The 16326-nt window shown below is 40.4% G+C and overlaps 1 protein-coding gene across 1 annotated transcript in view; it reads left to right on the forward strand.

Moving 5' to 3' along the window:
* The window catches only part of LOC129697442 (midasin-like), a 182418-nt gene that overhangs the window by 106356 nt on the left and 59736 nt on the right, over positions 1–16326 (forward strand). Inside the window, 12 exon segments of the mRNA XM_055636025.1 lie at positions 420–552; positions 1306–1427; positions 2111–2244; positions 4139–4261; positions 4264–4295; positions 5480–5600; positions 7431–7641; positions 10423–10648; positions 11770–11896; positions 12064–12234; positions 13454–13665; positions 15326–15716. Of these exon segments, the coding sequence (XP_055492000.1) occupies positions 420–552; positions 1306–1427; positions 2111–2244; positions 4139–4261; positions 4264–4295; positions 5480–5600; positions 7431–7641; positions 10423–10648; positions 11770–11896; positions 12064–12234; positions 13454–13665; positions 15326–15716 (2003 nt within the window).

The following is a 16326-nucleotide window of genomic DNA, read 5'->3' on the forward strand; positions in this document are numbered from 1 at the left end:
TGGTGGACTGTATAAAGATTCTAAAATACATTGTGCCATTTCAACTTTATGGGCATCGTTAGCCTTAAATTGATAACCTGAATGTACTGTTATTTTTCTCATGTTGATTCTTTCTTTCAATAAATTCCATTCCTATAAGTAGCTCTTGTTCTGGTATCAAATAATATATCTTTAAGGTTTCGAAAAAGACGCGAGGAAGATATATGCGGAAAAAAAACGTACTGGTATAAAGGTGGTTTGAAACACCAAATAGAGCCGTGAAAAGAAAATTGGAAATGAATGAGAGGAAAAATAAATAACAGGGCAGTGGGGAAAGGTGGCGGGGAGGATAAATGGGGCTGAACAGATGACTATACAAGATGTTGGCTATATTTGTGATAACTAATCTTTGATTTAATTCTCTCCCTGATCTGCACCAGAGATTTCCTCAGTCCCTTTGGATCCACGATGGAACCAGCAACAATTGGTTATTTCATTTCATTCTGTTGATTTTGAAAATGGAGACCATTGTTTGAAAGCGTTTCAAGCACGGTTCAGCTCCATTGCTAATAGGTAACTAGATGTAGCCATTTTGACCCCTCTGAATGTGGTGTTGTTTTCCTTCCATGCAGTTGAACCTGCTTGCCAAATGTTGGGTTATGCTAGGGATAGCATTTGTCCATTACTCCATTCCACATCTAAATCTGCATTACTGCTTGCAGTTTCTGCAAAAATACAGGTGCAACTGCTGAATTCATGGTGAGATGACAATGACGGTCTGACATCAAGGTGTGATGGGGCATCAGAGTCTTTCTTGTTCAGTTCATACGTTCAAAGAGCAGAACTAGGCCATTCGGCCAATCAAGTCTACGCCATTCAATCATGGCTGATCTACCTTTCCCTCTCAAACCCATTCTCCTGCCTTCTCTCCATAACCCCTGATGCCCTAACTAATCAAGAATCTGTCAATCGCCACCTTAAAAATATCCATTGACTTGGCTTCCACAGTCATGTGTGACAATTAATTCCACAGATTCAAAGCCCTCTGACTAAAGAAGTTCCTCCTCATCTCCTTTCTAAAGATGCTTCCTTTTATACTGAGGTGATGGCCTCTGGTCCTTGACTTTCCCACTGGTGGAAACACCCTCTCCACGTTCACTCTGTCCAAGACTATTGCTTGTATATAGTTCAAATCTATTGATTAATTAGATTCATTTTGATGCATTTTTGAATAGAGATTTAAATGTGAATTAGTGTAATTGACCATCCTTTCTATGATGGTGCTAAATAGTCTGTATCATGCTAAACTTTGGTTCATTTTTATAGGATGGCACTTCTAATGAACAGAGAAGAAAAGAGCTATATAGAGAAGGCAGCACTGGCGTCTGAATGTGCAAAAAAATCAGGGAAACGCAGTGCTTTGAGGATATCAATAGCATTTCATAAAGGTAACAATCAAAATGTGTGAAGCAGGTAATTGGAACACTGTGCCACAATGGTTTGTTTGCCATCTACAATGTAAATAACTGTATGAAAATATATTTTGCAGTTTTGAGCATTTCCTCTATTATTGGAACTGGTTGATGTAAATCAGAGGTAGACAAAATGTAAATCAGAATTGGTACATGTAGAAAGTCAATCCCAAACTTTGGAGAATCCAAGCCTGCAGTGATAATTTTTTGATTTATTCATTTATTATCAAACTCACCAGTTGTTGCTCATCTCCATTTCCCTCTTTAACCTGTCATCTTGGACGTTTGCTGAGTCATTTAAGGTCTATCAAAAAAACTGCTGTTTTGGTAGGTTATGTCCTGAAGGCTAGAATGAATAAGGATGCCTGAATCCTTGCCCTGAAGACGAGTAAAATAGTTTTTTATGACCATCTGTTTGTTGTATTATCGAGCTTTTAAAAATTAATTACCTGAACTTATATTTTCAGCTGTTAGGATTCAGACATGTTTGCAAATCTTCAGTGTAGTAAGTTTCCTGCACTCTTTGAAACAATAGCATGAAATGACCTTTATATAATATGCACATTTTCTAGCAATGGCTTGGCCATCTGCTAAGTCATTTGAGAGGGGCATTTAACTGGTGAGAGAAATAAATGTCAAATTATTGCTTCATTTTTCAGGTTTGCTAAGTTTTGAAAATCTACCCCACCCTGCATTGGCTCATCTTGCTGCTTTCTTTGAAGTTTGGGATGCCTGTGTATTACATTGCATCAAGTCACAGTTTCATCAATTAGAAGATGATGTCTTCAATGAAGTAAGTGTTAATTTGATATTTTTGACTTGCACGGTAGACACGATTATTTGTAATTTGTTTTGAAGTATATTGCATGCCAAATAATGCACAAGCACTAAATCCTGGAGAGGTGGAATGCAGAGATAATTGACACAAACTTAATTAAATTTTAGTTGTGTTGTTTAGATGTGTTAATCTTTCATGTATGTAGAATAGTGTGTAAAGTAGCACTACTTTACAATATACATAAGAAGGGTGGCGCAGCAGTAGAGCTGCTGCCTTACAGCGCCAGAGACCTCGGTTCGATCCTGTCTACAGGTGCTGTCCGCACCGAGTTTGTACACTCTCCTTGTGACTGCGTGGGTTTTCTCCAGGTCCTCCGGTTTCCTCCCATACTCCAAAGATATGCAGGTTTATAGGTTAATTGGCTACTGGAAATTGACCCAAGTGTGTAGATTATCAAAGTGGGATAACGTAGAACTACAGGTGATCGATGGTCTATGTGGACTCGGTGGACTGAAGGTACCTGTTTCCAAATTATATCCCTAAACCAAAACAAGCTTTAATTACGCAAGTCATACATTATAATTGTAATATTTTTATTTTACGTTTCTATGGCAAAACATGTTCTTAAGGGACTGAGGTTCAGTTAGTTTGTGTACCATTTCTCTGCACTGAGTATTAAGGATATGAGAGATGCCAGATAATCGTGTAATTATAGTTGGAAATGTCAATTTGTCTCCTAAACCATGTTTCAAGCATCAATGGTATATTATTGAGGTAACACAGCATAGGTTCACCAGGTTAATTCCCGGGATGGCAGGACTGACATATGATGAAAGAATGGATCGATTGGGCTTATATTCACTGGAATTTAGAAGGAAGAGAAGGGATCTTATAGAAACGTCAAATTCTTAAAGGATTGGACAGGCTAGATGCAGGAGAAATGTTCCCAATGTTAGGGGAGACCAGAACCAGGGGTCACAGTTTAAGAATAAGGGGTGGGCCATTTCGGACTGACATGAGGAAAAATTCCTTCACCCAGAGAGTTGTGAATCTGTGGAATTCTCTGCCACAGAAAGCAGTGGAGGCCAATTCACTGGAAGTTTCCAAGAGAGAGTTAGATTTAGCTCTTCGGGCTAATGGAATCAAGGGATATGGGGGGGGGAAAGCAAGAACGGGGTACTGATTTTAGCCAGGATCATATACTGTCGGTGGTGGTTCGAAGTGCCGAATGGCCCACTACTGCACCTATTTTTCTGTTTCTAAATGTCAATTTGTATTACAATTTGGATAACAATTCTGAAGTTGATGCGGTTAAAAATATTGAAGTGGTTCTGTTTTACTATTTGAATAGTTGCAGACCATATCATCTCTTAAACCATGTTTCAAGCATCAATGGTATTTTATTGTCACATGCACCTCGATACTGTGCAATGCTGTGTTTTGCACACAATCCAGTAAAATCATACTGTGCATAAGCACAATCGTACATGATTGTAGTGTAAGAAATAGTAGATTTCTCCAAATGGAGTGCACGGAATCGCCACTTTTCCGGCGCTATCTTGTAATTCCCACATTTCAAGTTAAAAATATAGAATTACAGGCCCATTATCCTGTCGACTGCACTAATCCGTCACTAATGTGGAGGTCGGCCTGGCCTGGCGATGCTGTCGGTATCCTCCGCTGCTACTGCAGACTCTGTCCAATCTGCTCACTCGTCTGACCTTGATCCACGCGCCCCCCCTCCCGGCTGCTTTAGGGCCACCCCATCGACCCCAATCGTGCCGGCCTCCCGCAGAGCCACTCCGCTTCCATACGCCACTGAAGTGAGACCGATAAACGACCTCTCTGTGTTCAGCCTCCATTGTAGCATATTCTTTAGTAACATTAACAATTTTCTGATGCCCTTTAGGTGCAGTGTAACAGTTTGTGGAGGGATCGATTCTGGGCGGTTGCAGATAAAGTCACTTCGGAGTTTGAAGGCATAGCCCTGCTGTCACTACACTGGCACTGGATCATGAAGCACCTCCTGAAACATCACACCTCCAGCAGCTCTCTTGTGTTTCTCAGTATGAATAAGTATAACTTGTCTCCCGCTGTAATCCTTGGACAGTATAGATGTGTTAACAATTGCACATTTAAGTGTTTTCTTCATTTTAAGATGACATTTAAGTTCTTCATTTAGTACTATACTATTAATTGCTCAAACACCAATTTAAAAACATTTTTCATTTAACATTTGGACAGGTACATGGATAGGAAATGTTTAGAGGGACATGGATTTTATTTTTACTTTATTTTATTATTTATTTCAAACAGAATAAAAAAATAAAAAGCAAGTGTGAAACAGCATACAAAAAACAATTTTTTTTTTAATAAAGTGTCATAAACAATATCTATAAATAAATGAAATCATATGTGTCCGAAAAGGAGCAGGAAGAAGCCAAAGCTTATTAATTCCCACCCCTTATTCAACTGCTTGTAATTATCTTATACAAATTTAGCAGCTATATGTACACCATATGTACACCAGCCACTATATGTACACCAAATTATTTACATTTGAACACTAATCAAATATTTACAAAGCCATACATTAATGTTATTATTAAATATATATAATTTTAAATATATATATAATATATTAATAAAGCCATACAGCCATGGATTAAACACAAGCAGGTGGAACTAGCGTCGAAGGGGCTTCTTGGTCAGCAGAGACGAGATGGTCAGAAGGACCTATTTCCATGCTGTATGAGTATCTATATGTGCTAGCTAACTTTCACCTTTAACAACAGCCACTAAAAATCTAATTGAAGATTTGTGGAGCAAATGTGACATGGTTTATAAGTACAATGAAAAATCTTCAATGGAAGAGCAATTAGACCCATTGGGTAGGTGACAGTATAGAATCTGGAAGCATTCTACATTCACTGGATTCTGGAATACCCAAGGATTGAGTTACACAGTCATTTTAGATGTGTCTACGTTTTGTGCTTCTTTGAGTCTGACTAATATCAAAAATCCAATGAATTATGCACCTGAGATACACCCTTTTCCTCTTTCACCCTTTAAAAAATAAATTTATTTAACAGATTTACAATTTCCTGGTTTCTCTTCACCTCCTCGGAATTAATATTTGCAATTACATTTATTTTTGCTGAACTGAAAAATATTGTTCCAGGATACAAGAATTTGACCAAACGTTTTAAGAAATATATTGATGGCACATTTCTGTTTATTGCTTATTTAGGATTTCTCAAGAAATTCACACCATTTCAGTCAACCTCCAAAGTCACCTGGCGAGTCAGAGTGGAATATCTTTCGGCATAAAGAGAATGCAGAAATCACTGGGTTTCCCCTCACCGTTCAAGGTCAGTGAAATCTAACATTGGGTTTGTCTCTCTGTTTGTGGAGCATCTGTGGAATATACGATATGATAAAACTTTATTCATCCCTGGAGGGAGATTGGTCTGCCAAGAGTCACAACATACAACGAGGTACACGGAAACTTGAAATGAAAAGTGAAAAACAAAAAGAAAAAGACAAGCGACTGTTGGCTGGCTGCTGTGTGCACATATGGCAGCACTGTGATTCGTTTAGCAGCCAGAAGTGTAAATTCTTTATTGAAATTCATTGCCTGCATTCGCAGTAAATCTGGGCAAGATTGCCTGCCGTTTGAACCTCTGAAATAAAAGGCAAAAAAAAAGACTTACCGTTACCTAGATCTCCTGCTCACTGCATTTATACAGTGTTCAAAAGGAAATAAGAGCTTGAAGGAGGGGGGTGGGGGTGGGGGGGCTATGGTTTAGTTTATGAGGCGACTTGGACTAACTGGATTGCTCTTGCGTTGAGTCAGCATAGACAGTGGGCCAAATGGAAACATCAGGAATGTTCATTGCTGTAACATTCCTGATGCACTCTAATTTCTCAAGTTATTTTTAGAGATAAAATAGTGAGCGTGGTCTACGAAAACAGTACTATTTTTGAACAACAGTCAACTGGAAGAAATGTAATTGACTGAATAAGTAGGTTACACTGCTCCCATTTGGCCCATTAGTCTGGGTTGTCTATAAAACATATTTTGAAATAGCCTTGTGAAGAGTTAAATGCTGTTACCAATTGAAGACACTTGTTAGTTGAGAGTCTCTGTTCAAGGAAGAAACGGAGGGCCCCGAGGCCTTGCTGATGGGGAATGGAGGTGTTTAGGGACTGGGTATTCATGTTAAAGATGAGGCTAGGGAGGTGGCCTAAGAATTGGAAGTTACTGAAGAGGAGAAGGACATGCGAGGTGTCTTGAATGCAGTTTGTGAATGACTGGACAAGGGTTTTCAGATAGAATTGAAGTATCTTTAGATAAGTTCGGAGAACCCATGAGCAAACAAAAGCAGAGCAAGCAAAAACATTTGGGTCTGCCAGGGCAGTCCAGCTTGTGCATTTTGATATTGATTTTCCAGAATGTGAAAACCTGGTGGTTATCTTAAAGAAATGGAAATCTTTTAAATTGTGAGGCTGCAACGCATTTGGAGTAAACCGAAATAACGGTGATACCAGAAACCACAGTTGCTGGTTTACAAAACAAAAGACGCAAACTGCTGGAGTAACTCAGTGGGTCAGGCAACATCTCTGGAAAACGAGGATAGGTGATGTTTTGTGTCTGGGCCCTTCAGGCTGATTATAGTGTCAGATATGTCCCTGCAGCAATAAGGTTGGGGCATAATAACATTAATTTGTCTTTTACAAAATGGAACAGTTGATGAATATTATCAGTTTATATACAAAAGGGAATTCTAGCAATTTGTTCCTTTGTTACTTTGTTTGCAAATTGGATCTTAGACTTGTAGTTGATGTGAAAGAATAATTTAGGAAAGCTAGCTCGCAGGAAAATGGGTAATTAGGCAAAAGGTTGGCTTGATCACAATGTTACTTATCACACTTTCCTACTTAAGCATCAACAAATACGACTCGATAGCCAGCTGCAGCTGGGGACTGTGAAATGGAGCCTCCTGCATATGGACTCAGTGGGCGGTTCTGTCTGTACATTCTGTTCTGACCGGGGTGATTGTGTTCATGCACGGGGATAGTCTTGCTGATCTGTATGCAAAACATGTATTTCTGCTACACGTTCTACCTGCTATACGTGACAATAAAGAAACACTTGAAGCATTGGTGCGCTGTGAAAATGGATATGCTTTTGTTATTAGGTTGAATCTGTTTTGGAATGTGCATCTAATCTCAAGACACTAAGTTCTGCCCTGGATGTGCTAAGTCTGAGACCAAAAATGACAGATGTGGCCTGGAAAGAGCAACTTTGTAGAATAAAAGCAGTTGCCACTGACTGGAATATCAAGAAGGACTTGCTGTTGGCTTGGGGTCTTGTACTTCGAGCCAATTACCTTGCAGAATCTGACATTGGTATGATTCATGATTTTTTTCCAGAAGATTAATGAAATTGAGTATCTTAATTTAATGTTATGTTGCATTCATTGGTTTAAATAGAATTCAATGTTGCATTCACATATTAGAATTTCAAGGTTAAAGCTTATTCTGTTTGTATACGTGAAACGTCCCTGTCTAGATTTGGGGCCATTGGTATGCTTGAAGCCGGCAGCTGCTGTCAGTCCTTGTTCCATTCCAAACTCTAACTTCACTGGCTCTGATTTAAAATCTTCAACCTTTTAGGTGGCAGCCTTTTAAGTTGCTGCCTTACAGCGCCAGAGTCGCCAATTCGGTCCTGTCTATGGTTGCTGTCTGTACGGGTACGACGTACAACTTAGTAGGTTAATAGACTTCAGTCAAAATTGTAAATTATCCCTAGTGTGTAGGACAGTACTAGTCTATGGGAATCGCTGGTCGACGCGGACTCTGTGGGCTGAAGGACCTGTTTCCACGCTGTATCTCTAAACTAAACTAAACATTCCCTGCCTCTTAATCATGTTTTCTCTGTCCAACCTTTACAAACTTCAGCACTGAAAGGTGGTTACATTCTTCGTTGCATCTAGTTGAATGCATACCTTTATTTAAACTACTACAAGTCTTCCACTTATCATGAAACTTGCTAGTTCCATGGGGCAAGGAGGTCCTACTGCAGTTGTACAGGGCCCTGGTGAGACTGCACCAAGAGTGTTGTGTGCAATTTTGGTCACCTAATTTGAAGAATGACATTCTTGCTATTGAGGGAGTGCCGCGTAGGTTCACCAGGTTAATACCCGGGATGGCAGGACTGACATGATGAAAGAATGGGTCGACTGGGCTTGTATTCACTGGAATTTAGAAGGATGAGTGGATATCTTATAAAAACATATAACATTCTTAAAGGATTGGACAGGCGAGATGCAGGAAAATTGTTCCCGATGTTGGGGGAGTCTAGAACCAGGGGGTCACAGTTTAAGAATAAGGGGTAGGTCATTTAGGACTGAGATGAGGAAAAACTTAACCCAGAGAGTTGTGAATCTGTGGAATTCTCTGCCACAGAAGGCAGTGGAGGCCAATTCATTGGATGTTTTCAAGAGCAAGTTAGATTTAACTCTTAGGGCTGAAGGAATTAAGGGATATACAGAGAAGGGTATTGACTGCAACCTTCCCTCCATTGTCTGTACACTGCAAGGGCCAGGAAGCGAGCAGGCAAGATCATCTCTGACCCCTCGCACCCTGGCCACAAACTCTTTGAATCACTTCCCTCTGGAAGGTGATTACGGATTGTCAAAGCTGCTACAGCCAGACATAAAAACAGCTTTTATCCACGAGTAGTTGCTTTACTCAACAGCCAAAAATCTGTAGCCTCCCTTTGTTCTGGTGTTTTGTTGGTTCACATGCTTGATCAATGTTGTTTTATCAATAATATTTTGTTATTATTAATGTTTAATGTTTTCTGAGTCATTCATAACTGTCACTATGTCATGTTGTTACTTGTGGGCGGAGCACCAAGGCAAATTCCTTGTATGTGAATACTTGGTCAATAAACTTACTTACTTATACTTATACTTACTTATATAGGGAAAAAGCAGGAACGGGGTGCTGATATTAAATGATCAGCCATGATCATATTGAATGGAGGTGCTGGCTCGAAGGGCCGAATAGCCTACACCTGCACCTATTTTTCTATGTTTCTCATGGAAGCATCCGGCCTCTTCCAAAGGTTCCTTCAAATGACCAACCGGCTCTTAACTATTCTATTAATTCCTTTTCACTCTCCTTAATTCTTAAAGTATTTTGCAAGTTTGTTTCTTGATTCAGAATTTTCTTTTTGATTCTTTAATTCTTGAATATATTTGAAACCTGCATCCCATTAGATAAATTGATGCTTTTTCTTTTTTTAGTTCCTTAAACTAGCCTATTATATCTATTCACAAGGACTGATCTGGAAACATTGTCAATATGTTGTGTTAAAATTCAAACTGCAGTATTTCAGATACTGTAAATCTGAATTTAAAACAAAATAATGAAGGATCCCAGATGTCAGATGCCAACTACTTTTTCCATAGTTTCTCTATTTTTTTGCTTTTTGTTATTAATTGGGTTGAGGAATTCAAGATGACAAACCAGTTCATTTATTTGACCATAAATTTCTCTTGAGTGACCAAACTGTAACCAAGCTGGTTTGTTCATGAATAATGTTTCACTATATATAGTGCAGCTAAGACCCAATGGTCAAGGCATTTCACAAAACAGTGAACATAAATGCAGAATTGTAAATGGGCAAATAAAAGGGTGGCACGGTGGCGCCGCGGTAGAGTTGCTCCTTACAGCATCAGAGACCCAGGTTCGATCCTGACTACGGGTGTTGTCTGTACGGAGTTTGTGTGTTCTCCCCGTGACCTGCGTGGGTTTTTCCTGGGAGCTCCAGTTTCCTCCCACATTCCAAAAGACGTACAGGTTTGTAATTAATTATCTAACTATCCTACCCCTCGTGTGTGGGATAGTGTTATAGTGTGGGGATTACAGGTAGCATTGGACTCGGTGGGCTGTACAGCCTGTTTTTGTGCTGTATACCTAAACTAAACTAAACTATAAAGCATGGGTCAGAAATGTTTGAGATCCTTGATGCCTGCTGTTAATATGGAGCTATTGCTGCTGAGAGAGAGTTTGTTCAATTGAGACCAACAATGATTGAAACAATAAATGTGTTTATTTCAAGTTGCTGATTCCTAATTAGTTGATATTAAACTGCTATGTTGTAAACCTCTGCCATTACAGATGAAATACGGTGTGTGGTAAGCTCTTTAACTTCAGTGATGAAATCTCGGTGTCTGCTCAACTCTCCCAATTCCAAGAGCATTGAGCCAAGGCCACTCGAACTGGATGGGGATTGTTTGAATCAATTACAGAGCAATATTCAGCTGTGGCCTGCGGTGGAATATTTGTCATTACTTTGCAAGTTTAAAGTGTTGGCTGACCTCTTGGACCTATCATTAATACCCAGGTAAGCAAAACAAAAACATTAACTGCTAAACGCACTTCCCATATTACTTCAAAAAAACAGAAAGCAGTGCAGAACATTTAAGGTACACAAAAATGCTAGAGAATCTCAGCGTGTGCAGCAGCATCTATGGGGCAAAGGAAATAAGCAACGTTTTGGGCCGAAACCCTCTGAAGGGTTTCGGCCCGAAACGTTGCCAATTTCCTTCACTCCATAGATTCTGCTGCACCCGCTGAGTTTTTCCAGCATTTTTGTGTACCTTCGATTTTCCAGCATCTGCAGCTCCTTCTTAAACACATTGCAGAACATTTGTTCATTGAGATTTAAAACAAAATAAAAAAAACTGCACGTTTCTTTGTTTCTCATTATTCGTTGGCTTTGGCAATTTTAAGGGCGGCATGTTGGGACAGCAGTAGTCGCTGTCATACAGTGCCAGAGACCCGGGTTCGATCCTGACTACGGGTGATTGTCTGAGTGCCGTTTGTATGTTCTCCCCGTGACCTGCGTGTGTTTTTTCTGGGATTTCCGGCCCCCTCCCACACTCCAAAGACTAACAGGTTTGTAGGTTAATTGGCTTCTGTGAAATAGTAAATTGGCCCTAGTGTGTGTACGATAGTGTGCAGGGATTGCAGGTCGACTTGGTGGGCCAAAGGGCCTGTTTCAGTGCTGTATCTCTAAACTGAAGTAAATTAAACGTGAGTGTGTTTAATTCTTCACTTGCCCCTAACTGGGGAAATACCAACACCTGACATTATCTCAGTTGAGTTGAAGAATTTGAAAGTTGCTTTGCGAGAGATTTACCCTATCACTCCAGTCCTTATTTATGGACCTGATCATTCTGGTTTAATTTTATGGCTTAGGGTCACTTTTGACCAATCTCTGTTAACATGATACATGTGTGTCTATGTTCCATGTAGATTCATTGGCTAAACATGTTTGCTGCCTTTTAAATACTGTAAAAGTTAATTGTTCTTCACACTTTTGCAAACAAAAGAAAACCATTTCAATGCTTGCAAGTAATTTTATCGGCTTGCGTATATTCTATTTAGTTAAAGAATAATACCATGTTAGTTAAAAAAAATAGTCGTTTCAAATTGGTGTTTATTTTTCATTATCATCCACAGAAGCAGAATTAAACCAGATAGGTCAAAGGTATGTGCAGAACTGCGTCAATTAGTATCATTCTGCATACGATCAACACCAGCCAATGCACAAGGTCTTCAGGGATTTTGGCACTTGATACAGAGAGATGTGAGTAGAACATTAAAATTCCTCTTTCCAATGCCTAGATATAATTCAACCCATGTGACTCTCCTTGCTTGAGTTAAATTCTTCACTCACCGCTTTCACAATTGAAATGTCCACAAAGGGAAAGTGATTATTTGCTCAGACATTCATAAATTAACTTGACGTTCCAGCTTTCTGCCGAGGATTTGAACATGTTGCGTTCGGTGCTGATGTCGGCCGTGTTCGGAGAATGTTGGACCAGTTCTGTGACAACAGACCCTGACTATTGGCTGACGTGGAAATCCCCAAAGTCTGTACAAAATGAATCGGTGCTGGAGACTTTCACAGACAAATCCTTGAAGGTTTGTTATTTATCTGTAAATAACCTGTGTCGAGGCAGCCACTTGGGAAATTTGCAGCCTATCAAAATGTATATCAAATACACTGATAGATGGCAAGACCATGTTCATTTCGGTCCCCATGGATTGCTCTGAAAACAATTGATTATCTGGCCGATCGTAGTCTCCATCCTGTCACATATCCTTTCTTGTTGTGTCAACTCCCTTTCTGCAACTTAAAGTGAAAATCTAAAAAAGACACGCTCAGCTGGTCAAATTATATCTGTGCAAAGAGGAATTGTTCGCTTTTCAAGTTGGATACCTTTTGATGTAGAGACAAGTACTTAAAATGGAATTGTTTTCTTTTTCTGCTAGTAATGATGAAGACTTATTGAGTTGATCCATTAACTGCTTCTGTCCAAGTGCTGCCTGACCTGCAGAGAGAGTTTCCAGTTTGTTCTGTTCACTGCATCAATCTAGCATCTAAAGTTTTTTTTTTTTTTTTGATTTGCTATTTGTTTGGCCAGTCGGTATATGATGCAGCATCTTGGTCCATATAATCTGTTCATGAACATGCACCTTGTTTTTGGTTTTCTAAAGAATAGTTAAAGCCTTAATTGAAAAGTTACTGATCTGTTGCAACCCAGGTTGGTGGTGTGTATTGTGCCTGTGACACTGTGAAATGAGTAACACCATGAATGTTATGGGGAGAACATTAAGATTGAGGGGAGAAGGCAGGAGAATGGGGTTGAGAAAGGACGATAGATCAACCTTGATGGGATGGTGGAGCATTCGCGATGAGTCGAATGACCTAATTCCGTATCTATGTCTTATGAACATTAAAAAAACTAGAATATTAAACAAAGCGTTGGAGTAGTTCAGCGGGCCAGGCCACATCTCTGGAGGACATGGACTGAGGACGTTTCAGATCAGGACCCCTCTTCAGACCCTACTTCCAGTAGTCTGTGTAGACATTGCCTGTCCATTGCATCCAGAGATACTACCTGACCCACTGAATTAGTTACTCCAGCAGTGTGCAAATGCTGGAATCTTGAATAAAATACTTGTTTCCGTTAAGTACCAGAGTGTCTTGGTTGCAGATGGTGCTCTGAATAGCAAGAGCAAGGGGAGTGCTTTCATTAAAAGGTGTTGGCTAGGACTATGCTAGTTGAATGCTCAAAGGTTGAAGTCAGTGTTTGAAATGTGCTTTTTATTCCACGAAACTCTTCATTTTCCCAAATAGGGCCCTGCTGTTTTGTGTAGAGCTGTTCAGTCAAAATGTATCTTTGAAGTTCTGATTGGTAATCAAGACAATCGCAAGACCGTGGAGGGAATTGGTGGAGTAACAGCATCCCACGTTGCTCTGGGAGAGTGGCAGGAGCGGACCAGGCAGTTACGAGATGTCAGCACTATATTGTGGACAAATATGGCTGTTAATTCCTTTGCCGAATTCAGGTATGAAGCGTTTTGTATTTTGTTACATGGGAAAGGTTGCTCAAGGTTTTGGGAACATTTTCTAAGTGATTTCCACAGAATGAACTACATTGAAGCAGATGGAAATCACTATATATAGTGTTTGTAAAAGATGTGGCCTTCTTCTTTCTTTTTCTGTCCCCTAGATAGAGTGGATGTGGAGAGGATGTTTCCACTAGTGGGAGGTCATGGCCTTAGAATTAAAAGACATTCCTTTAGGAAGGAGATGAGGAGGAATTTCTTTAGTCAGAGGGTGGTGAGTCTCTGGAATTCATTGCCACAGAAGACTGTGGATCGATCAATATATTTTTACGATTTACGGCAGAGATAGATAGATTTTTGAATAGTCCGGGTGTCAGGGGTTAATGTGGAGAAAGCAAGAGAATGGGGCAAATAGGGAAAGATAGATCAGCCATGATTGAATCGTGGAGTAGACTTGATGGGCTGAATGGCCTAATTCTGCTCCTATCACTTATGAACTTTCCTATCACTTCTCCCTCCTGTTTCCTTCCCATCCACATTACACACATTTCACTCATAAGCTTTCCTTCCCGCTTTCTTCCCCTTCCCCAATCTGATTCTATTTGCCTTTCACCTCTCCCCTAATGGTTCTCTTTATCTTTCCTTGCGTGCAATGTTACAGCTCTGGTAGCCTTTGTATTCCTGCTTCTTGGCCTCCATCAGCCATTGCTACCTTCGCCAGCTCCTCACTTGGCTCCATCTGCCTTTTATTTTCCTCCTCTTGTTTGCCCATCTCTATAACTCCCACTCCTCTCCCTGACTTTGTGTGCTGTCATCCTTCCCTCTACCCTGGTCTGCCAATCGCCCGTCTGTCTTGTTGCTCGCTAACTCCCCTCTCCATTCTCGGTCCTGATGCAGGATTTCAACTGGAAACGTTGACCATTCTTTTCAACCCAAAGATGCTGCTTGACCCACCAAGTTCCTCTAGCAGATTCCTCCAAATTTCCACATCTGCTGTCTCTTTTGTTGCTTGAATCTTTAAACATCTCCATCTTTTATAAAGTGCTCCTGCAAATTGCCAATTTTTAGCGGAGTTAACTCCAGTGACAAAGATCATTTTATTCATCACATTTACTTATTTCTGGTTTGCTGCTTTTCTGCATCGGGTGTAATTTTGCTTAGTGAAACACTTAGATTCCAACCTTTTATTGCTCTTCTCAGTGGAAGGAAAGGATGCATCAAATGCTGAATTTCTGGATCAGTTGAGCTCCTCTTCATCTCACATTGTGACTGCTGGTGCCAGTAATAGAGTCCCAGCCTATTCCCTAAAGCACAGGCTCTCGTCTGGGCAACAACCTAGTAAATCTTCTCTGCACCTTTCCAGCGTGACAACATCTTTCCTATAACATGGTGCCCAGAACTGAACACAATACTCTAACTGCGGACTCAACAACGTCTTATACAACAGCAACATGACCTCCCAACTTCTATACTCAACACTCTGACTAATGAAGGCCAATGTGCCAAAAGCCTTTTTGACCACCCAACCTACTTGTGTAAGTTATTTTCTGATAATACATTTGAATTAATGCCCTGCAAGTGAAGTTTAGGGAGAAACTTTAGGGTGTCATTTTATGTAACATTTCATGAAACACTTGAAGAATTGATGTTTTCTTTGCAGATCTACAGATTCCAGATTGCAGCGTATCATACTACATAAACAGCTCCAGGCAGTGAAGGATCTTTTGCCAGGAGAAATTCAGGAGGAATACCTAATGACGTGCGACCAATTGGTCTTTGACAAAGATGACGCAGCCTGTGACTCTGTTCTGGGATCGCTCAAAGGTCTTGCAGGACATGGAGCACTGACTGAAGATGTTGTTTCGCTTTTTGTGACATGCATACAGGAATTTGTGGGGAAAGAAAAGGATTTCAGTAGTCTTTCCAGTCAGGCCCAGAGTGGTTGTCTGTGGGTGCACCTTGGGTTGTTGCAAATTCTGATTTGGATGCCACAGACCAAGTTTGACCCTGCTGTTAAAAGGCAGTACAAGCTGAATTATGTTAATGAGGAGGTGAGTCTTCACAATTTTTTGTCGTGATTAACTTGGTGTAGAAGATGACTCTCAAAATCTTTAGTTTAGTTTTGGAATACAAGGCGGAAACAGGCCCTTCGGCCCACTGAGTCCACGCCAACCACAAACGCACACGCGCACACACACACACACACACACACATACACACACACGCGCGCGCACACACACACACACACACACACACACACACACACACACACACACACACACACACACACACACACACAATCTTACCAAGCAAACTAGCGTACAAACCTATAAATATTTGGAGTGTGGGAGGAAACAGGAGATTCAGAAGAAAACTTAAGCAAGCCACATGGAGAGCGTACAAACTCTGTACAGACAACACCTGTAGTCAGGATTGATCCCGGATCTCTTGTGCTGTAACTCTATTGCTGCCCTTGATGGTGGTGCAGTTTGAGATGCTCACCATTGTAATTTTGAAGATTTGTGGCATTTAAGCCATTGATTGCCGATGTTCCACAGCATTTGTGATTGTACCAACCCCCCCCCCCTCCTAGTATGCTAGTGCTGTATCTATTCCCTGTTGAATCTACAACACACTGAGGGAGTTATGGAGTTAGACCCA

The sequence above is a fragment of the Leucoraja erinacea genome, chromosome 5, assembly GCF_028641065.1.
Source record: "Leucoraja erinacea ecotype New England chromosome 5, Leri_hhj_1, whole genome shotgun sequence".
Taxonomy (NCBI): Eukaryota; Metazoa; Chordata; class Chondrichthyes; order Rajiformes; family Rajidae; genus Leucoraja; species Leucoraja erinaceus.